Raw genomic sequence first — 21,872 nt, 5'->3', positions numbered from 1 at the left:
AGTTTTGACAAAAAGCGTCTTGCTCTTTACAACTTCGCTTGCCTGTGGATCACAACAATAAATCTATCCTTTTGCTTGAAGAGAAATACCTTGTATAGGTCTGTTTTCTTTTACTTTAAGTGCTGACATATGATCCATCTTAAATAATAATTAGCAGCTAAAAATAAATCCCTCGACAATCATATCAAAAATGCGCCGAATAAGCATTTCTTAACGCGCGCACGTGGACAAACATACGCACACACCAGGCGCTTCGTTTACAGCTGAGCTAAAAATGTGATGACTCAACAAATTGGGGAAACACGGGTGGATATCAGCGCTAAAAAGCCACTGCCAAATGCTATAAAAGCACTGCGTCTCTGTTATTCGAACATCGAAGGATTGCGCTGCTCAAGCTGTTTCATCATCAACAAGAACCAAGATGGCTCATGTTGGCCACCAACCTAGAGACCCAACAAATTCATTTGTGGAAATCGTTCAGATTGGAAGAAACTTCGTGCATCATAAAGATGTGACGCTTTACTATAACTCTGGTCATGGAAGAGGAGGTAGACAGAGTGTGATAGTTATGTGTTTTGTGTTATGTGTAAGTTGACATTTCTCTCCTCATTTTAATCCCTAAGAATTTACAGCACACGGAGGAACTATAAGTCATATCGAACGCCACGGCAGAGATCGAAGACTAACAATTGAAACCAGAAGCGGACACAAATTTGATATCACTCGCCATAGAGGAGGAGGTTTGTAAAGTTTCATCTATGTGTTTCAGTTCAGACATTTTATCATTCACCCCCGATTTCATGGTAGCATACAAACCGTGATTTATAAGATATGATTCGCCCCAGACAACTCACTTATACTGATTCCGCACAACTGTAAAAACATCCTCCCTGATTTTGAGACAATTTGTATATAAAAAGAACGTTTAAATGGTTTAGAAGGTGGGTAGACTTAATGATGCTGCGTCGAATGCTGTTAAATTACGCGCGTCCAGTTCTAGCTGTTAAAACCTGACCAAAATATTTAGCTACTGTTAGCCAAGAAGCTTAAATAATACCTTTCACCCTCTCTTTTCCTTAATCTAATGGTTATCATTTGAACACTGGAGGATACTGGCACAGAGAAGAACGTTCATACCACTAAGCGCGAGGTAAGACACTTCATACACATCTTCCTCTCACGCAATTCAAAGAAAGCGATCTGCATATATTTCAACGAGCGAAACCTATCTCGTCCACTGAAGTATTATGATCCATATGTGGCAGTAACTTTGAACTATTTTACTTAAGCAAGAACGACAACTTTAAATGAGTGTAGGTAATCATTCAAAACATACACCAACTGATCTACAGTTACATTTTGTTTTATTGCAGGTTTTTCTTGGAGGAACCATTATCTTAAACTCTTTATTAGTAAGTTTATCACAAGATCCTAGAATAGCCAAGGCTGTAATCGACGAAAAGGTTAAAATTCTGTAATCAGTTCAAAGAAAATAAAATTTGTATTGTGTCATCAAAGAGAGTGCTGTTCTCTTCATTTGCAAGGTTTCAATGTCAAAAGTTCCCTTACACCATAAAAGGGGAGCTAAAAATAGGTTTCTTATCAATCAGTTAAGAATGTGCAGCCAAAGCAGATATTGTGCCGCGCAGGCGTGGAAAACGTCGAGTAGCGAAATGTGACAAAACGGAGGAGAAATAACGAGAAATCAGGGTTATACGCTGAGTAAAGCATCACAGGTTAACAACAAATCACCGTCAACCTCTCCGAGAATCGTAGGCAATCAAAATGAGTGGCGGATACCATCCCCCAGAGCCAAAAGCGCGCAAATATTGCGAAGTAGTCCAAATAGGCATCGAAGACGACACTGCTGAAGTAACACTTTTCTACACTCCAGAAAGAGGTTTTGATTCTGCTTTTCTGTACAATTGTATGAGATAACAACGCGATAACACCCGCTTAAACTCGGTATTTTTTTTACATACATCTCCAGAGTTTCAAGTAAGCAACGGATACGTATTGGAAGATAAAGAGGAGAGCAATTACGGCCGCCGATACCGCAAATTGAAACTCGTTACTTCAAAAGCTAACGTGATTGAAGTCAGGCGATATGACAACGGAGGTAGGCATTTATGATCATCATAGAAGTTTCAACGTTATTTGCGCAAACATTGATACACCAATTCGTTTCTTTTGTGCCAAGAATATCACGTGGACGCCGACGGGAGAATTTTTAACTTCGAGGGAAGAAAAGTTGAAGTGTAAAAGGTAAGTTACTATGCAAGGCGAACTCTTGAATGTGCGCCAAAACGTATTTAAGTTTCTGAGACCTAAAGATGTAGTTTTCTTTATTTGGCCAGAAGAAGGCTTAGAAAGACGCGCTTCACAATACAAGCGTGTACGCATTAAGTGGGTCCTGTTCAATAAAGGCGAATAACAAAGTCAATTTGGCTTGTTCTTACGACAAGAGGGCTCATCTCACCGCTCAAAGCTTTGCCAATTCGACTGATTTCGGTAAATTCCATGATAGTTGTGGCAAAATTGAATTTGCTAGGTGAGCGCCTTTGTGCATATCTTTTGGTTTGCTTAACAAGCTGGAAATCAATACTACTCATCTAACTATAAATAGGCATTTCTGCTAAGAGTAACTAACAAAAATTGTTTTTTTTCCCCAGACGATTACTCAAGAAAGACTTCGATTGACAAGAGATACAGACCACAGATCTTGATTCTAATTTAACGTAAATAAAAAATCATGTTAACCGCCATAAATTGTCAAAATGTTTCTACATTTTCGTGCATTGGTGAAACTATTGTGAAAATAACAGGCAACCAATTCAGCAAGCCCCAAAAGCCACTAATCACTAAATAGCGGAAGGTACCCAGACACTAAAAAAAAAGTTTTAAAATGTTCTCGGTGAAGCAAAAATAAAGCATTCCAGCCATTCTAGTCTGTTCAGAGTCAGTTTTCTCCTTTCCGTAGCTCCGCCTTCTGAATATAATTTAACCTTTCACGCGTAACACGCACGTTGACGATGATTGAAAAATCAAGTCAAGCAACTGACCGACTTCGATAATCGCACCACAAACGATTACTAAGCGGACTGCATTACCTTTGATAGGAAAAAGATATACTAGAAGATATATGTAAACAAATCTTGAGTCAAAATCTGGTTGTAAGTGACAAAGAGAAATTGACTCAACGTAAGAATGTAAACAAACGCACAACACAAGCGCAAGAGTGCGAGGGAGATTACGTCGCTCGGGAAGCGCGCGCGAACGAGGAAGCGAAACCGAAAGCTCGCCAATACCAAACAAAGGGCTGGATAAAACAACTGAGCCAAGCAGCTTTCTCCCAGTGTATTCGTATTACGCGCATTCGACGTTGCCTACAAGACTGTGCGAACCTTCTCTCTCAGTTTTTTAAGAGAAATGCCAGACTTTGATCCAGTGGATCCTAGGCAACGTGAGGAAGTATCCCTTGGAAAATGCTGCTGCCATAACGATGCGGATGCCATACTACTGTACTCTCTGGATACAAAAAGTAAGTAGCTTTAATTGTTTTGTGTAGCTCTGAAGTCTCAAATTTACTAACACGATATCCGGAACATGCAGAGTTCGAAGCCAAGTATGGACGAATAACTAAGGAAAGAAACTCTAGGAGAGGCACAAAGGTGAAACTCCGATCGGACAGTGGATGTACTTATAAAGTCACTCGGCATAGCAAAGAAGGTAAGTGAAGACTCACTGATTTCAACCTTTTTATAGGGAGTTACGCATTTGTAACGTTGTCGCAGTCAACAGATAACGCAATTTCACATGATCTCTTTCAGCGTCTCATTATGTTAGTGGTCTGAACTATCGTCAGCTGAATACTTTCGAATTCATTACCTTAGAATATTTTTATCATTTGCGTAACCCGTTCATGTTAAGTGCTTCTTCTTGTTCCTCTCCATCAAAGATTATAGCACTGGTTGGCGTACCTGGAAGAAGGTTCAGACTGTTTCCTATTAACTGTGGTAAGTGTATGAAATTCAACATGCTCAATCAATTTTATTCTGGAATAGAAACCATTCTTGTACAAACAATTTGCTACCTAACGGACATAATTCTCAGAATAAGACTTAGTATTCAAAGACTTGGATATGTTGGTTTAGCCAAGTACTCTGCTTGGCAGTGGGCATGTTCCTCAACTAAAGCAAATAGTGGTTGTAAATTTCTTTGTTTGTGATCTGCAATGAAAATGCGCTCTTTTCTTATTTCATCTCAATTGCAGACTGTTCAAGAGCACTGCCAGAGCCACTCTGTTAAACATTGGAAAATTGTTGATTTTAAACGAACCAAGAGCCTTATAAAGTTTGTAGCATGGTATAAAACATGTATGAATCTTAATGCAATTTTGCTGAGCACTGCTAGAGCCACTCCGTTAAACGCTGAAAAATTGTTGATTGTAAACGAACCAAGAGCCTAATAAAGTTTGTAGTATGGCATAAAACACATATGACTCTTCATTCAATTTTTCTGATTGAACATACAATGCGTAAAAGAAGCGTGTGCACGCCAAAGTAGAGTTAATGAACTCCACGCTTACTCTATTTTCAAAGGACACAAATATTGTAAATAACAGCAAATGAATCGAACGGTACTTTCCGGAAATTTTTTGCCATTAGAATTCAGGATCAGTAAAGGATTTATCTTTAGAGTGCAGCTGAAAGGTAGAAACCGACGATTAACGATCGTAACTTAAACAGGCCACACATTAAATATCAGTCGCCACCGCGGTGGAGGTACTTGCTATCACATACTTGCGTATGCTTTTAATCGGGGTCAACAATGAAATGAAATCTTGTGCGGCTACAACAATCCGTTTCAATGTCAAATAAGGCTCCCTTAGATCATTAAAGGGGAGCTAAAAATAGGTTTCTTATCAATCAGTTATGAATGTGCAGCCAAAGCAAATATTGTGCCGCGCAGGCGTAAAAAAAGTTAAGCTGCGAAATACGACAAAACGAAGGAGAAATATCGAGAAATCAGGGTTATACGCTGAGCAAAGCATCACAGTTAAACAACAAATCATCCTCTATTTCCTCGAGAACCGTGGGCAATCAAAATGAGTCACGGATATCAACCCCGAGAGCCAAACGTGCCTAGATACTGCGAAGTAGTCCAAATAGGCATCGAAGAGGATACTGCTGAAGTAACACTTTTCTACACTGCAGGAAGAGGTTTGAATTCTGCTTTCTTTACAATTGTATGAGATAACAACGCGATAACACCCGCTTAAACTCAGAATTTTTTTCTATACATCTCCAGAGTTTCAAGTAAGCAACGGATACGTATCGGAGGATAAAGAGGAAAGCAATTATGGCCGGCGATACCGCAAATTGAAACTTGTTACTTCAAAAGCTAACGTGATTGAAGTCAGGCGATATAGAAACGGAGGTAGGTATTCATGATCATCGTTGAAGTTTCAACGTTATTTGCGCAAAATATTAATACACCAATTCATTTCTTTTCTACCAAGAGTATGACGTAAACGCCGACGGGAGAGATGTTTACATCAAAAGAAAAAAAATTGAAGTGTAAAGGTAAGTTACTATACAAGGCGAACTCTTGAATGTGCGCCAAAACGTATTTAAGTTTCTGAGACCTAAAGATGTAGTTTTCTTTATTTGGCTAGAAGAAGGCTTAGAAAGACGCGCTTCACAATACAAGCGTGTACGCAATAAGTAGCTCCTGTTCAATAAAGGCGAATAACAAAGTCAATTTGGCTTGTTCTTACGACAAGAGGGCCCATTTCACCGCTCAAAGCTTTGCCAATTCGACTGATTTCGGTAAATCCCATGATAGTTGTGGCAAAACTGAATTTGCTAGGTGAGCGCCTTTGTGCATATCTTTCGGTTTGCTTAACATGCTGGAAATCAATACTACTCATCTGACTATAAATAGGCATTTCTGCTAAGGGTAACTAACAAAAATTGAATTTTTTTTCCCAGAGGATTGCTCAAGAAAGACTTCGATTGACAAGAGATACAGCCCACAGATCTTGATTCTAATTTAACGTTAATAAAAAATCATGTTAACTGCCATAAATTGTCAAAATGTTTATACATTTTCGTGCATTGGTGAAACTATTGTGACAATAACAGGCAACCAATTCAGCAAGCCCCAAAAGCCACCAATCACTAATAGTGGGAGGTACCCAGACACTAAAAAAAAAAGTTTTAAAATGTTCTCGACGAAGCAAAAATAAAGTATTCCTGCCATTCTAGTCTGTTCAGAGTCAGTTTTCTCCTTTCCGTAGCTCCGCCTTCTGAATATAATTTAACCTTTCACGCGTAACACGCACGTTGACGATGATTGAAAAATCAAGTCAAGCAAATGACCGATTTCGATAATCGCACCACAAAAGATTCCTAAGCGGACTGCATTACCTTTGTTAGGAAAAAGATATACTAGAAGATATATGTAAACAAATCTTGAATTAAAATCTGGTTGTGAGATAGTGACAAAGAGAAATTGACCCAACGTAAGAATGTAAACAAACGAACAACACAAGCGCAAGAGTGCGAGGGAGATTACGTCGCTCGGGAAGCGCGCGCGAACGAGGAAGCGAAACCGAAAGCTCGCCAATACCAAACAAAGGGCTGGATAAAACAACTGAGCGAGCAGCTTTCTCCCAGTGTATTCGTATTACGCGCATTCGACGTTGCCTCCAAGACAGTGCGAACCTTCTCTCTCAGTTTTTTTTAAGAGAAATGTCAGATTTTGATCCAGAGGAGCCTAGGCATGGTGAGAAAGTATCCCTTGGAAAATACTGCTGCCATAACGATGCGGATGCCATACTACTGTACTCTCTGGATAGAAAAAGTAAGTAACTTTAACTGTTTTGTGTGGCTCTAAAGTCTCAAATTTACTAACACGATATCCGGAAATGCAGAGTTCGAAGCCAAGCGTGGACGAATAACTAAGGAAAAAACCTCTGGGAGAAGCACAACGGTGAAACTGCGATCGCCCAGTGGATGTACTTATAAAGTCACTCGGCATGGCAACGGAAGTAAGTGAAGATTCACTGATTTCAACCTTTTTATAGGGAGTTACGCATTTGTAACGTTGTCGCAGTCAACAGATAACGCAATTTCACATGACCTCTTTCAGCGTCTCATTATGTTAGTGGTCTGAACTATCGTCAGCTGAATACTTTCGAATTCATTACCTTAGAATATTTTTATCATTTGCGTAACCCGTTCATGTTAAGTGCTTCTTCTTGTTCCTCTTCATCAAAGATTATAGCACTGGTTGGCTTACCTGGAAGAAGGTTGAGACTGCTTCCTATCAACAGTGGTAAGTGTATGAAATTCAACATGCTCAATCAATTTTATTCTGGAATAAAAGCCATTCTTGTACAAACAATTTGCTTCCTAGCGGGCATAATTCTCAGAATAAGACTTAAAAACTTAGATATGTTGGTTTAGCCAAGTACTCTGCTTGGCAATGGGCATGTTCCTCACCTAAAGCAAGTAGTAATTGTAAATTTCTTTGTTTGTGATCTGCAATGAAAATGCGCTCTTTTCTTATTTCATCTCAATTGCAGACTGTTCAAGAGCACTGGTAGAACCACTCAGTTAAACACTGGGAAATTGTTGATTTTAAACGAACCAAGAGCCTTATAAAGTTTGTAGCATGGTATAAAACATATATGAATCTTAATGCAATTTTTCTGAGCACTGCTAGAGCCACTCCGTTAAACGCTGAAAAATTGTTGATTGTAAACGAACCAAGAGCCTAATAAAGTTTGTAGCATGGCATAAAACACATGTGACTCTTAATTCAATTTTGCTGATTGAACATACAATGCGTAAAAGAAGTGTGTGCACGCCAAAGTAGAGTTAATGAACTCCACGCTTACTCTATTTTCAAAGGACACAAATATTGTAAATAACAGCAAATGAATCGAACGGTACTTTCCGGAAATTTTTTGCCACTAGAATTCAGGATCAGTAAAGGATTTATCTTTCGAGTGCAGCTGAAAGGTGGAAACCGACGATTAACAATCGTAACTTAAACAGGCCACACATTAAATATCAGTCGCCACCGCGGTGGAGGTACTTGCTATCACATACTTGCGTATGCTTTTAATCGGGGTCAACAATGAAATGAAATCTTGTGCGGCTACAACAATCCGTTTCAATGTCAAAAAAGGTTCCCTTAGATCATAAAAGGGGAGCTAAAAATAGGTTTCTTATCAATCAGTTATGAATGTGCAGCCAAAGCAAATATTGTGCCGCGCAGGCGTAAAAAAAGTTAAGCTGCGAAATACGACAAAACGAAGGAGAAATATCGAGAAATCAGGGTTATACGCTGAGCAAAGCATCACAGTTAAACAACAAATCATCCTCTATTTCCTCGAGAACCGTGGGCAATCAAAATGAGTCACGGATATCAACCCCGAGAGCCAAACGTGCCTAGATACTGCGAAGTAGTCCAAATAGGCATCGAAGAGGATACTGCTGAAGTAACACTTTTCTACACTACAGAAAGAGGTTTGAATTCTGCTTTCTGCACAACTGTATGAGATAAGAATGCGATAACATCCGCTTAAACTCGGTATTTTTTTAAACATCTCCAGAGTTTCAAGTAAACAACGGATACGTAACGGAGGATAAAGAGGAAAGCAATTACGGCCGACGATACCGCAAATTGAAACTCGTTACTTCAAAAGCTAACGTGATAGAAGTCAGGCGATATAGAAACGGAGGTAGGTATTCATGATCATCGTTGAAGTTTCAACGTTATTCGCGCAAAATATTGACTGATACAGCAATTCACTTCTTTTCTACCAAGAGTATGACGTGAACGCCGACGGGAGAGAGGTTTACATCAAAAGAAAAAAAGTTGAAGTGTAAAGGTAAGTTATTCTGCAAGGCGAACTCTTAAATGTGCACAAAAACGTGTTTAAGCTTCTGAGCCTTAGAGATGTAGTTTTCTTTATTTGGCCAGAAGTGGGCGTAGAAAGACGCGCTTCACAATACAAGCGTGTACATATTTCTCAGAGTAAGACCTAGTAATCACAGACTTGAGTATGACAGTTTAGCCAAGTACTCTGCTTGGTAGTAGGCATGTTCCTCGCCTAAAGCAAATAGTAGTTATAAATTTCTGTGTTTGTGATCTGCAATGAAAATGCGCTCTTTTCTTATGTCATCTCAATTGCAGACTGTTCAAGAGCACTGCCAGAGCCACACTGTAAAACACTAGGAAACTGTTGATTGTAAACGAACCAAGAGTCTAATAAAGTTTGTAGCATGGCATAAAACATATATGACTTAATGAAATTTTGCTGCATGAACATTCAATGCGTGAAAGAAGAGTGTGCACGCCAGAGCAGAGTCTATGAACTCTACCCTCGCCCTATTTTCGATGGACATGAATATTGTCACTTCAATCGAATTTAGTCACTCATTAGAGGCCATGAGAGCACACGACGAGTAAAAAATACTACTGAGTAAGGATTTGACCACCGCCGTAAGCAACAAAGTTGATAAATTTACTTCTTAGATGAAATGAAGCTTTTGTCTGTAATAACAAATGAGATAAGTACTAGCGTGTTAAAAACATGTTTCAGCAACTACGGCATTCTTACCGAAATTAGTCCGTAGAAATCTGATGTAAAAAATTTCGTAACCAAATTAACGTTGGTGTTTAGTCAGGGTAAGCTTTCGTCACTATGGGAAAAACTTGAAGTCAAAGTCGAACTCGTGTCTCTGAAACCTAAGAGTCTCAAATGTCAACTCGCTCAGATTGAATCCTACACATGCTCAACATCTTACCCAAATAAAAAATGACATGCAATACTTATTCATTTCAACTCCACAACTGATACATAACGCGTCACATTTCAAGGCAGCAAAAGCTTCTGCGACAACAGATGAGAGCTGGAAGGATGAATACCCCAACTAGGAGGTAAAATCGAAAAACACGATGGTTAAACGAGAAATTAACTACCCGCGTCAATTTAGATGAACACAAAACCAAAAGGTGCAAATGCGCAGACATGAAAGCGAGGTTAAAATGCTGTCTAATTGAAAGAGAGAGGTGGAAATGGCGTATCTTGTAAAAATAAAGAGTGACTCGCCTGCGACTCTGCTCAAAATCGGTGTAAGAATCCGACTATGATCGAGAGATAATTAAAACAAGTGTTGTAAATAGGCACACACTGATTGATAAGACAGCCATATCCTATGAAACGATGATGAGAAAAATACCAAAAAAAAAAACGCACCAACGGGTAGACACTAACCTTGAGGTTTGCGCGCGTAAAATGGAGATTAGAAGGCAACCAATCAGAAACAGCCAGGGGGATAAAATTTGCTTTAAAATGTGTCTGTCGAAGCACTTTTGCCGCAGTGCTTCGACAAAACGTAAACAACATCTCATTCGCTATATCTGCAAGTCTATTCAAACTAAGAAGAGTAAAATGACCTCGTACCAACCTCCCGAGCCGCCTCCCGTCTTTGAAACCGTTTCCCTCGGGAAAATAGATCTGCATTCGGTTGCCAATGTGGTATTAACGTACGACACGAAAAGTAGAAGTGGGTCTGCCACAAATCCTCTTTGTATCTCTAGGAATCCATTTACTTTTTTTGATTGTTAATTCGAATCTTGATAGATTACGACGTCATCTATGGCACTCTTAAAAACAAGGAAAGCGAAGGTGGATGTACTAAATTGACGATTCTCTCCGACTCCAATCACCAATACACTGTCACCCGAAAGCGAGGAGGAGGTATGTTTATCTAGATCGGCGATTGTGGCAAATGAGTGAAGTTTAACAGCTTTTTGTTCATTTAGTGTACGTTATGATAGGAAAAACTTGAAGAGATGTAGGACACGCATTTACAGCCATGGCTATCTGCTCTCTGACCTTCCTTTTCGATGTACTCTTCCATATTTTCTCTGTTACGGTTTCACTTAAGACTCGTCATCCTTGGTATAGACACTCGTTATAATAAGAGAAACTCCTGTTTAGCCATGTCTTCATGCTAATCGCTAAATTGCACGATATACAAGTACAGCAATTATGAGAATTATATCCTCTCATAACTTAGACCTTATACCATCCTTGCTAAATCTTCTTCGCAGTATACGAAACTAACCATAGGAATTGGATGAAGGTCGTGAAGACATAAATATGATGAGGTAAGCCGTTCAATTAAATCATAAAAATGTGCAGTCATGTTTTCCCAACGTTAGCAAGCGAAATACTTTGCTGGTTACATCATTGTCATTAACAACTATTCTGATCATGTCATACGCTATACATATAATCTGAGATTCATTTCTTGAGTGCGCAGCTCATTCAATACAGCAGCACCGATTATGATAATAAGTACACTGATAGTACAGGCCGTGAAATTAGTCGATTTTAGAGTTGACATATTCTAACTTTTTCTCTGATCTTATTTGCAGAATTCTTTCGGAAGTCACAAGAAAGCTTTAAAGACTATGGAACATTTACCTAAAAATATTTCAATAATCGTGGAAAGCAATAAATAAAGTTTTGAGGTGAAGTATTACAGTGCCCACGTTTCCCCTATGGTTGAATCTGTTTAACGTGATCACTCGCACGCAAGAAATGACAAGATGAAATAACATCTTTATCAAGATAAAGATCGCGAGAGGAAACAATTAATATCACAAATTTGAAGTCGATATATGAAATGTGATTGAAGAAAACTTAAGTCACATTAACATTGTTAACAATAGTGCAAGAGACAGAGTACCTGCCGAGCGCTAAAACCGTTTATCGAATTGAAAAGCATGTTCGTTGCTATTGTTCCAAAGAGGTTTTCACGCCCGATGTCTTAAGGAAATTAGCATAAGACATGCATGCCTAGGGAAAGCAACAGTGCGTCTAAAAGCGCAGGTCGTTAGTAAAGCAAAATGTCAATTAAAAAATGTCTTATTTTCTCATGCCAAACTGCCATGGCTGAACTGCTAGAACCCTCCAATAACTTAGTGGAATTCGTACATATAGAGAAGGACAGATACAACAGTTTTCGGGGAGCGGTAACGTTGTCTGAATTACGAGGCAGTGGTAAGGACATAGCGCCATGCGATATTCCCGCGCAATTTAACAACACCTTTCCTAGAATATTACACTGAATAAATGATAGAATTAACCGTTCAAGTTGGGCGTGCACTGTCAGTCGTAACCTCGACAGGAGACAAGATCGAGACTCGTTGCGCAAAGCAAGGTAGGTCAAGGAAAGAGTCGCTTCAACAAATGCTTTTTGTTCCAAAACATCGAAGACATCGAGGAAAGATACACGATACTAAGCGGGAATGGACACAGCTTGAGTGCGACTTAAACGCACTAAGCAAACTAAACCGAGTTAAGAGCAAGGTTTGATAACTATTCTCTATAATTCAAGAAGTTGAAACATTCGGAACAAGAGAAATGCAACTGCGTTTTACTGTAGGTGGTAAAAAACGATTTCTTACAGTTCAAACAAAGGCTCAAGAACAGTATTACATACTTCAATTGTCTATTTTACGTTTTGAATGAGGCTATAAATTAATATGACCATTCGAAGAAAAGATGAACACTGCAAAGGAATGCTTTACTCAAGATGGAGAAATGACTTCTTGTTTAATAATAATTTGCCTCAAGCGTAACAGTATCCAGACGTCGCTCGAAGGTCAATAGATCAAAATTTATTTTCTTCTTAAGTTTCGCCCCTCCCTTTTGATGACGGTGGAATTAAATTAAATTCTTTGTTGTCATGTCAGATATCTCACGCAACGAAAGAGTCGTCTCGCGGAATAAATATGTTTTAAAAAGCTTATTAAGATTCTTGGATTATTCACAAAAACCTACACCTGAGCTAGCCACAACATCACTTTAAACTCACAAAGTAGCCATACTTCACTCAAAATTCCATCACTTTGCAGAATAATGCAACAGGCTTTCATTGCGCAAACAAAGCAAGCTATTTAAGAAGACAAGCTTCAGCGAAAAGAAAAGAAAACTGCGATGTAAACTAAACGGTTTCTTCGAATTTCATCAACGTGCAGGATTACTGTCATGATAGCTCCAATTTTTCACTTGTACGTATTTAGAAACAGAGCAGAGGTGCGTCACAGATATAATGCGTTTTATAGGAACACAGAAAGTCTATCTCGAGTAAAAGACACAGAATTTGAAAAAAAAACTGCATAAACACACCTTACGATTATCTTTGACATCCTCCACTCATACTGAAGCCATCAAACAGAATATTTTCAAATCTTTGATAAGAAATTCAACATTTCCACTTGCGCAACAAACAAAGGAGAGGTACGAGAGCTTTCGACGCATTCAAATACATCAGACCATTTAAATTGTGAGGAGTATTGTTTTTAAAGAGTTGATTGATATAGACAGGACGTGAAATTGACAGCTTGACAACGTCAAATGCTAATTTTTCTTCTATTGGCCGTAATATCCCAGTCTGATTGCCCAATTTGCCGTTGTCGATAACAATACAAACAACACTGCTCGCGTCAAGGTGCCACGATCGTGGTCACGCACTGAAAAAATCGTTTTATTTGACGTCGATCGTGGGGTAAAAAACAAAACAAAACAAAATCGACCACAGCGCAAGAAGAACTTTTTCTAGAAGCCTCCTGAATTCTGCTTTTGAGCGATCCGTCAATAATAAAATGAACACTGAAGAGTTAAATCACAAGACAACCACAATCATGCCGCAAAAGTATCTGGAAACAAGAAACACACTAGTGAACTCGAATGTAACACAGCGAACAAATACCAGCACACGATGATTCAACGAATAAGATCAGTGTGAATATTTAAACTTGAGTCGCATCGCAATTGAATGAAGTTGACCAGATAAAAAAGAAACCTAATTTACACTTCTATCGGAGACGAAAAGTTTACAAATCCGACGTCAATATACACGCAAACGTGCAGCCACGAGTTGCGCGCAAGTAATTAAGAAAAAAAGGCGCAACGCGCGAGGCGTGCGCGTGAAAGGATGCAAAAATTGAACAAGAGATCTAGCGATCGAAAAGTGCGTGCATTGCGTAGCACCCTTCGACATACAAGAAAAGCTGAACAAATTCAAACATGAGCGGATATCAGGGGAATGAACCTTTCAACAACTTCATTGAAATAGTGCACATAGGAACAAGTTTTTGGAACATATTTTCTCCAGATGTAATATTAACCTACGATTCCAAGACATGGAGTTAGTTGTTGTCAGATATGAGTTTCACTTTGATGAACAGGTCAAAATTTCTTAGCTGTAAATTGGATCATTTCAGGTTTTCCTATCCAATACGGCGAAATAGTGGATAGGAAGGATGAGTCGGGAACTATCACTTTGAAAGTTAGATCAAGTGGAGGATCCGTGTACATCATCACACGAGAAAGAGGTACGCATCGAACCGACGCCATCTTGCCATTTCAAATAGTCGTCACTAAATTTATGCTTTGAAAAATATTATCCTGTGAATTAAAATTTCAAAAAGTCATCATCGTCATCGTACTTGAAGTTCTCCGAGTAGAATCAAATATGGCCATCTCATATTCAAGTCAGAGTAGTAAAATTGTATTCGTCTTTTCTTTCAGGAGTTTACAGCGCACACAGTTCGTGGACTTGGCTACGTGCATGGAGGGTTTTATATCCGTTGAGACAGAGGCCTTAAAGCTGATCTTCCTTTACACATTTCAGTTCGTTTTGATGTTATCTATTTGAATCATTCAAGATGGTAGGGCTCCTTTTCGCACAAAGCCGAAATTAATGTACACTGAGCTACATTATTTTATTAAAGTGTTTGCATAATACACTGGTCGTGCTTCACTTGCAAAAATTCTTAATTTAATGGCTAAAATTCTCCATATCCTAGAATCTTTATATATAAAATATAGGAACATAAGCCTTTGCTTCCTCGGAGTTTCCGCAACAATTTCTGAACTGTAATATGAAGAGATAATGCCAACATATTGAGTTGAGTTAATCAACAGACTCCAAATCAATTTATAAGATTGTAGATGAATTTCTTTAGTTTCGACAGTAGATACCTCGGCTGGTACAGAAACTACTAACTCTACTCCCTCAGTTTAAGCACTAAGGTTGAAATCAAAATGCCACAGGAGAGACTCTCAGGGGATAAATAAAATAACGAAAGTCTGAAATAAACAACCTAGAATTAGGTATATTAATTTCAAGGAAATGCGCACCAAGAAAATGTATTTTCGCTTCTGCGCATGAGGCCTGGCAAATGCGCCTGTGAATAAAGTCTCACAAACTCAAAATTATACTCGGTGGAAAAACGTTGCTCATCACCTTTGAGATAAAAGATGGCAGGGTTTCAGGGACCGGAGCCATCGTCAAGATTTTGTGACATAATAAATGTTGGAAGGAAAGAAAGAGGACAAAGAATTCGACCTCATGATGTAACAATATTCTACAAGGTTAACTCGGGAAGAGGAGGTAAGTCACGGTTGAAATGGCATTCCTTACAACATTTTGACGCCTTTACTTTGAGAAAATTGTATTTTAAAATTAATAATTTTGTTTTTTTCACGTATTAGAGTTTGAAGTCCAGGGAGGAATCATTTTCGACTCGACACAGCGCTACGGACGACACACAATAACAGTTGTTGCGGCGCGCGGATACACATTTGGCTTCACTCGTGATTCTGGGGGCGGTAAGTGAGTCCTTCTTTGTAAGCCGTTTAAGAGCGGATTTTTGTTCTGAGGACTTCATAATTTGTTCCCGTAGAATTTCAGTTCACCACTTCACAAGATAACATTTGGGGAGAAAGATTGGACCGTGTGAACTTATGAAATCGAGAAAATACTCCTTCTGCTTGATCTTCTTCTTGGTAAGTTCTTTCGTTCGCTTTCGTATCACTGGTTAAAATTCGAAGGCATTACTCTCGTTGTGCGTCAAATCTTATTTAACCTTTTGAGACCTATGAGTGTAATTTTCTTTACTTGGCCAAAATAAGACACAGAAAGACGCACATAGGATATCGAACAACCGCGGTACAAGCGTTAGATTTAACGTGTCAGCACGTCTGCTCTTCTCACTATAACTAGTCATTTCTGCTCTAAGCAAATAATGAGAGATGTATTTTCTTCTTCATAGGATCGCTCAAAGGAGACCGTAATTGACAAGAGCTCGCCAGACAGTCCATTCATTTAGCTTCATTAAAACATTTCACTGAGTTGTTATGTGAATAAAAATCATGTTGACTACAGTAAACAACACGAAACGTTCATCCTTGTATGTCTATTGGTAAAAACTATTGTCGCTAGAGCATGAAATAAACTCTGTAAGCCTTAAAAACGACAAATCTCCACATAACAGCGATTACCCACAAATTAAAAAAATAATAATTAAATTACCTCACTGAGGCGTAAATAGAACATTCTCGCCGCACTGTTTAGAGTCAATTTTCTCCTTGCCTTCGCTCCGCCCTCTGAATGTTAATGAAACTGCTACGCGTGACGAGCGGGCTTACGGTGATTGAAATGATGAGGTCACGCGAAATATTTATTTTGAAAATGATAGCACTAGAACTGCAAGCCTTAACTGGTTAAACTGCCTTCACCTAAAATAGAATTTCTTAAAATTTAGTGAGGAATAAAAATTAAGAAATTAGCAAAGTTACAGTGTGTCGGTAAAAAAGAGATATCGAATCCTAGCATGAGAGAAAGGGCATGCGAAAAGACAATACTTGCGCACGAGAGGAAACGCGCAGCTGAACGCGTGTGCGCGTAAGGGAAGCGAGAGGGATTTATTTTTTCCTGTCATTCTGGAAGGCTTGAAGACACGTGCGCCCCCCATTTCATCGCAATAAACAATAATTGTTACTTTCATTCCAGCAAAAGTGCCCACTGAGCCCAGTAAGTCGCGAATTGCTGACTGCGTAACGGCCGTTACAAAAACCCAAACCCAGTTTTAAAACACAAATACAATTCACTTTCTTAAGAGCGTAAATAGACGCTCTGCCAAGATTCAACTTTGAGAGCGTAAACAGACACTCTGCCAAGATTCTCGCGCGAGGGATAAAAGTGACGCGAAGCAGGAAGCGTGCTCGCGAACATGAAAGCGAGGCCATACACTAACCAATCAGAGGAGTTGAGAGTACGAAAAAAGAAAAAAAAAAGGAGTTGAGAGTGCGAAATACAGCGGCCATTTTCGGTTTGACTTGCATTGCGCGTAGAGGACGCTTTCTTGGAAACATCGCAATTTATACAGAGGACAACCTGAAGGAAATGTCTTGGTTTCAAACACCCGAGCCGCGGTTTAGAGAAGAAGTGTCTCTTCGAAAAAGAAGATTTCATCCCAACAACTATGTCGATGTTGTTTTGACTTACGATTTAAATACAGGAGGTGAGTTGTTATTTGGTTTACGACATGGCTCATGAAACGATTCCTATATCATTTAAAGAGTTTGACCTCACTCTGACGCGATTTTGGACCCTCCTAGCTTTTGGCGCAAAGCATGGATGGTCCACTGAGCCGATAAGAAATTGGCAGGGAGACACAAGAGTAACAGTAACATCCAACTACTCAGGATGTAGTTACGTCGTGACCCGACGTGGACGAGAAGGTACGTGTAAATGAATTTGAATTAATTCCGTTTTTGTCTCTCATGACATCTATTTATCTTTCTGACCAACGCCAGATTTCTTGAGATTGATATATTTGGCAGCGATAGATCAAGAGGAGACCTAGAGTTAACCTCGTTCACCGGTGTCAAAGCTAACATTTAGTGAAATACCTCAAAATGTTTACCTGAAAACCTCAAGGAAGGTGCAACGCAAAGAGAAAACATAAGTAGCTCATTTCGAGTTGTGATAATTTTTTAACAACTCATCACATGCGGAAATCAGTTTCTCCTACAGCAAAGCTTCTCCAATGCTGAATGTCATTGTTTATAAAAACAATAGTTTGAGTATTACCATAAAGACCTGAATTTACAAACACTGCCAATGATTTTGAAGCCTTGTGGATTTAAGTACATAATGATCGTTACTCAAATTTATTACGTAGAATTCTTTGGTGGCACCCACTTAGTAATCTGGAAATATTTATTAAATATCTGAGCTCTATAGCTGAGAGGATCAATCAGGTAAAACAAAATTAGCCTAATCAGAGGAGACTTTTCCACAGATCTTTATAAAAGTAGAATCCCATAACGCAACTGATAGTTTCATCAATGCTTTGGCCTCATACATTTTCTGGCCTTACATATTGCAACCAAAAACAATCACAGATCACTCAAAGTAGTATTAATTGATTATATTTTCAATTCAGTTGGGCACTTTACCAACAGTGGTAACATGGTACAGGATCTCACTGACCCCCCTCCTAATTTTCAATGAATTTATAACAATTCCTTGCAGTATTAAAATATTTAGGAGGGATTACTCGAAAACTAATCAGCGGCCCTGGATCGATGGCATTAAGTTCATTGACTTGGAAACTGTTTTTGTGTCTAGTGCCAGTACATGCACTTTGTTTAGATCATTCTACTCAAAACTTTCGAGTTCAATAGACAAACCTACACCAGTTAAGTAACCATTTCGAAGGGAAATAAAGCTTAAAGCAAAGGCATTGATAACTAATGCTCTTCGAAAACTGACCTATTCGAGTTCAATTTTATAATTACAAGAAATGCCTAAAGACAAAGAGCACCTATTCCCAAACGAACTTTTGGCAATACATGAACAAACTAAACTAAAAATAGAACCATCTAAAAATAGGCAAAAGACAATACCACTATAAGAATTTATTCGACAACATTAGAGATGGCAAAGGATATGGATGAGTATTATGCAAATACAACATTTCGAGTCACATACTAGCCAGAGACTTGGTGAGATTGTGGAAATTAATTCCAAAATTATTGAACTTAAACTTGTTCTCAATGTATTTAATGATTGTTTGGCCAAAGTTGGTAAACACTAAGGAAGTAAAACACAAATTGTGAGATATCTGTAGATATTCCTTCCTTGATAAAAATAGAGTTTTGCATTGCAAGAACATTTTTCTATTGGCAGTTAACTTGATTTTGTTAATTTTTTTTGTGTGTGTGAACTGGTACATGTAGCTGAATTAACTTTACTTATCTCTGTTTGTGTGTGTCTATGTTAGTTTGTTTCTGGTCCCCGAGCCAAAAACATAAAATGTCTTTCCTTTTAAGCATGAAATATCTTTCCTTTTAACTGGCAGTCTGACATTTTTAACTCTTAAGTTACGTCTTGAAGTTAAACTTCTATCATTAATCTCCTTTTCTTGGTTTAACATTAAACACTCTTTACTATTGTAAGTCTATAGTGAAGTACAGTTATTTTGTTGTTTTTGCTGTTAATATGCGATATATTTCAGTGAATGGTCTGTGAGGGTTTTTGCATTTCCTTATTTTAACTCTCAAACATTCGATGGTACATAAAGACGGCTGTAAACGCCAGTTTCTGAAGTTGTCACTTTCTATCATTCTACTTGCTTATTGCTCTTTTTTTGTTGACACAAATCACACTTTTTCTTCTTAACAGCCTATAGCACTGACGAGGAAAACTGGATGAGCGTGAAAACAGTTTCCTATTAGCTGTGGTAAGTGGCCTGAATTGATCGACTCCTCAGTGTCCACCAACACTCGAACATAATCTCTTAGTATGCATGGTGCTGTAATCCAATCTATCCTAATGCAATGTACGAATCTTTCTTTCTTAAATGATAATTAAGTGGAGTTTAAAAGGTACTGAGATAAACTGCCGTGACGAAAACTTAAACTTGCATAATTATGTTGGTAAAATCCTATAGTTCGTTTAAAGTGACAACAAAAACGTTCTCTTTTTCTTATTTTGGTTTCAGAATATTCAACACCATTGATACAGCAAGATAGAAATCACTGAAAATAACCGTTTCGAGTGTAAAGGAAGGAAATAGAGTTCACACTTTGATGTCAATAAAACTTTGCCTGCATCATTTCACAAGATTAGCTAGTACTGACACCTAGAAACACAACGCGCGTGAAAGTTGTTGCTTATTGTTAATACCATTATTTCTAATAAAAGAAATGCACCTTTTTACGACCAGTTATTGACGAACCACCCAAATAAAATCTTATCCATCTTACTGTTGTACTCAAAGTTCAATTATTCATATTTCTAAGTCAGTGAATGTTGCCCTAGAGGTTTTTTCAACTCCTTGAGTGATACAATGAAAAACATGGTTACAAGGGAGAAAAAAATTTCAAGAAACATTTATTCGGTGCTAGTTGGGTGCAATTTAAAAGCATAACATTGCTTGCTACGTTTCAATTAAAATTCGTTCGTATCCTCATATATAAACTCCTACAGTAACCGCTGTATCCTAGTGACGCCGTGTTCACTGGTATTATGGGAATCGTGATATCATGAATAAATTCTGCACCAGAAAGGGCTTACTCTTATCGTTGTCGTCACAACTTAACTTGGCAGCAAACAAGCTAACATCCCTTTCTAGATACACACTTTTTGCTTTAGTCATGAGCGGGTTTGAAACTGATGATTATGTTTCTAATACGTGCGAAATTGTCAAGGTCCTAAATAGTTTTGGTGAATCTGTAGCCACGATCTTCCGCAAGCCAAATGGAGGTATGTCTGTGGCCTTTCCAAGTCTGACATGTCAGTTGACAAAACTCACTTTCGTAATGATTTTTCCCCTTTTTCGCATCAGAATTTGAAGTGCAAGGGGCTTGTTTGGTTCGCAACGAACTTAAGCAGAGATCAGTCTGGTACACTAATCTGCACCGCTATAGAGAACTACGAATCGTGACTTCTTCGGGAGGCGTTTTGGTTATCGAGCGCCATGGCTCAAATGGTATATTGCTGATAAGTTTGTCATTGAGGTTTGTTATGAGAAAAGAATATTTAAATTCAAGTACACGATATCTCCCCTTTTAAGATTACAGGATGAGTACATCAGGATATCAGTTAACTGAAGTAAAGACGGTCAGCGTTTGAGCAAGGTAAGATGTACAAAATAAAGCTCTACTGTATAGCACTTTATACTATCGATCAACGAAGAATAACCTTCGTTAACCATCTACGAAGGAAGGATCTATGAGCGGAGGCCCCGCGCTGATAAAGTAAAGTGATGTAACAGAAGCTAAATGACGATATGATATCGATATCAAGCTAGGAAGATCCTCGCTCTTTGCGCAATTGGTAGATCATCTTTTTGAGTACGAGTTCTGGTCGCCATGATTATGTTATTGTTCAATTCCTGTAAACGAAGCACAGCACTACCCCATTATAAGTTCAATCCAGGATGAAACACATGGAGGAATCCAAAAACTACAGCTATGTGCTCATGTCTCGCGATCACCGATCAGTTCTAAGCGCTGTTGTTAAATTTTACTTCTACTGGGCCTCACGAGCAAAATGGAAGCATTCACTCGCTCGTGACTTACTGTCGCGTCTGTTTACTCCATGAAAGGAGCTCCTAAGATTGAATTTACGTCTTTCGCACTTCTTTTCTCATTTAATCAGATCGCTGTCCTGCTTTGCAGAGTTAGGAATGAAGAGGATACGATTCCTGAATGTAGAAAATCGCACTGCAATGACTTTGTTAGTCGAATAAACATGATCACTTAATCCCATGTGCTTACGCGTTTCCATTGAGTTTCGTGCGCAAACATTACTGTCTTACAGCTATACGGTACAAAAACGCAACAGCAAACGCAAATCCTTATAAGTTTGTTTCTAAGAGAAGTCGGCCAAAAAGGACACATTTGTGAAAAAAATGATGCAATATCTAAAATAGCCCAATTACTCTGGGTGAAATGATGAAGATCTGTTCTCTCACTACCT

General features: G+C 38.6%; 6 protein-coding genes across 14 annotated transcripts; all 6 read left to right on the top strand.

Annotated features, from left to right (window-relative positions):
- Positions 1 to 192: 192 nt before the first annotated feature.
- LOC149043365 (uncharacterized) lies at positions 193 to 1,517 on the top strand. Its single transcript, XM_089209566.1, has 4 exons — positions 193 to 548; positions 624 to 743; positions 1,091 to 1,150; positions 1,374 to 1,517. Exons 1-3 carry the CDS (start codon positions 422 to 424, stop codon positions 1,141 to 1,143), a joined length of 300 nt encoding a protein of 99 aa, XP_089065692.1. The 5' UTR covers positions 193 to 421; the 3' UTR covers positions 1,144 to 1,150; positions 1,374 to 1,517.
- Positions 1,518 to 1,593: 76 nt separating this feature from the next.
- LOC149043364 (uncharacterized) lies at positions 1,594 to 6,090 on the top strand. 4 transcript variants are annotated; one of them, XM_089209565.1, is made up of 5 exons: positions 2,211 to 2,265; positions 2,673 to 3,541; positions 3,613 to 3,729; positions 3,959 to 4,016; positions 4,274 to 4,492. In XM_089209565.1, exons 2-4 carry the CDS (start codon positions 3,430 to 3,432, stop codon positions 4,009 to 4,011), a joined length of 282 nt encoding a protein of 93 aa, XP_089065691.1. In that variant the 5' UTR covers positions 2,211 to 2,265; positions 2,673 to 3,429; the 3' UTR covers positions 4,012 to 4,016; positions 4,274 to 4,492. The 4 variants fall into 4 exon arrangements, with proteins under 4 accessions (XP_089065688.1, XP_089065689.1, XP_089065691.1 ...); XM_089209562.1 differs by lacking the exons at positions 3,613 to 3,729; positions 3,959 to 4,016; positions 4,274 to 4,492 and adding exons at positions 1,594 to 1,900; positions 1,991 to 2,119 and having other exon boundaries at positions 2,201 to 2,265; positions 2,673 to 2,947; XM_089209563.1 differs by lacking the exons at positions 2,673 to 3,541; positions 3,613 to 3,729; positions 3,959 to 4,016; positions 4,274 to 4,492 and adding exons at positions 1,618 to 1,900; positions 1,991 to 2,119; positions 5,994 to 6,090 and having other exon boundaries at positions 2,201 to 2,265.
- A 277-nt stretch (positions 6,091 to 6,367) lies between these two features.
- Positions 6,368 to 11,575, top strand: LOC149043363 (uncharacterized). 2 transcript variants are annotated; one of them, XM_089209546.1, is made up of 9 exons: positions 6,368 to 6,867; positions 6,938 to 7,054; positions 7,284 to 7,341; positions 7,592 to 8,540; positions 8,627 to 8,755; positions 8,842 to 8,905; positions 9,211 to 10,780; positions 11,137 to 11,193; positions 11,464 to 11,575. In XM_089209546.1, the coding sequence occupies exons 4-6, from the start codon at positions 8,426 to 8,428 to the stop codon at positions 8,901 to 8,903; spliced, it is 306 nt and encodes a 101-aa protein (XP_089065672.1). In that variant the 5' UTR covers positions 6,368 to 6,867; positions 6,938 to 7,054; positions 7,284 to 7,341; positions 7,592 to 8,425; the 3' UTR covers positions 8,904 to 8,905; positions 9,211 to 10,780; positions 11,137 to 11,193; positions 11,464 to 11,575. The 2 variants fall into 2 exon arrangements, with proteins under 2 accessions (XP_089065672.1, XP_089065671.1); XM_089209545.1 differs by lacking the exons at positions 6,368 to 6,867; positions 6,938 to 7,054; positions 7,284 to 7,341; ... (1 more) ...; positions 8,627 to 8,755; positions 8,842 to 8,905 and having other exon boundaries at positions 9,696 to 10,586; positions 10,664 to 10,780.
- A 2,132-nt stretch (positions 11,576 to 13,707) lies between these two features.
- LOC149043362 (uncharacterized) lies at positions 13,708 to 14,842 on the top strand. The gene is made up of 3 exons (XM_089209560.1): positions 13,708 to 14,243; positions 14,320 to 14,430; positions 14,627 to 14,842. Exons 1-3 carry the CDS (start codon positions 14,123 to 14,125, stop codon positions 14,701 to 14,703), a joined length of 309 nt encoding a protein of 102 aa, XP_089065686.1. The 5' UTR covers positions 13,708 to 14,122; the 3' UTR covers positions 14,704 to 14,842.
- A 379-nt stretch (positions 14,843 to 15,221) lies between these two features.
- Positions 15,222 to 16,269, top strand: LOC113666216 (uncharacterized). Its single transcript, XM_089209557.1, has 4 exons — positions 15,222 to 15,491; positions 15,593 to 15,709; positions 15,784 to 15,886; positions 16,153 to 16,269. The coding sequence occupies exons 1-3, from the start codon at positions 15,359 to 15,361 to the stop codon at positions 15,846 to 15,848; spliced, it is 315 nt and encodes a 104-aa protein (XP_089065683.1). The 5' UTR covers positions 15,222 to 15,358; the 3' UTR covers positions 15,849 to 15,886; positions 16,153 to 16,269.
- Positions 16,270 to 16,977: 708 nt separating this feature from the next.
- LOC113666215 (uncharacterized) lies at positions 16,978 to 21,661 on the top strand. 5 transcript variants are annotated; one of them, XM_089209548.1, is made up of 7 exons: positions 16,978 to 17,403; positions 17,501 to 17,623; positions 19,572 to 19,629; positions 19,891 to 20,654; positions 20,737 to 20,880; positions 20,965 to 21,028; positions 21,572 to 21,661. In XM_089209548.1, exons 4-6 carry the CDS (start codon positions 20,435 to 20,437, stop codon positions 21,021 to 21,023), a joined length of 423 nt encoding a protein of 140 aa, XP_089065674.1. In that variant the 5' UTR covers positions 16,978 to 17,403; positions 17,501 to 17,623; positions 19,572 to 19,629; positions 19,891 to 20,434; the 3' UTR covers positions 21,024 to 21,028; positions 21,572 to 21,661. The 5 variants fall into 5 exon arrangements, 3 of the variants coding, with proteins under 3 accessions (XP_089065674.1, XP_089065673.1, XP_089065675.1); XM_089209547.1 differs by having other exon boundaries at positions 21,552 to 21,661; XR_016187705.1 differs by having other exon boundaries at positions 20,737 to 21,028.
- The last annotated feature ends 211 nt before the right edge of the window (positions 21,662 to 21,872 follow it).

The sequence above is a fragment of the Pocillopora damicornis genome, chromosome 6, assembly GCF_964200805.1.
Source record: "Pocillopora damicornis chromosome 6, jaPocDami1.2, whole genome shotgun sequence".
Classification (NCBI taxonomy): Eukaryota; Metazoa; Cnidaria; class Anthozoa; order Scleractinia; family Pocilloporidae; genus Pocillopora; species Pocillopora damicornis.
Note: the sequence above shows the minus strand (reverse complement) of the source record. Positions and strands in the feature narration are given on the sequence as shown.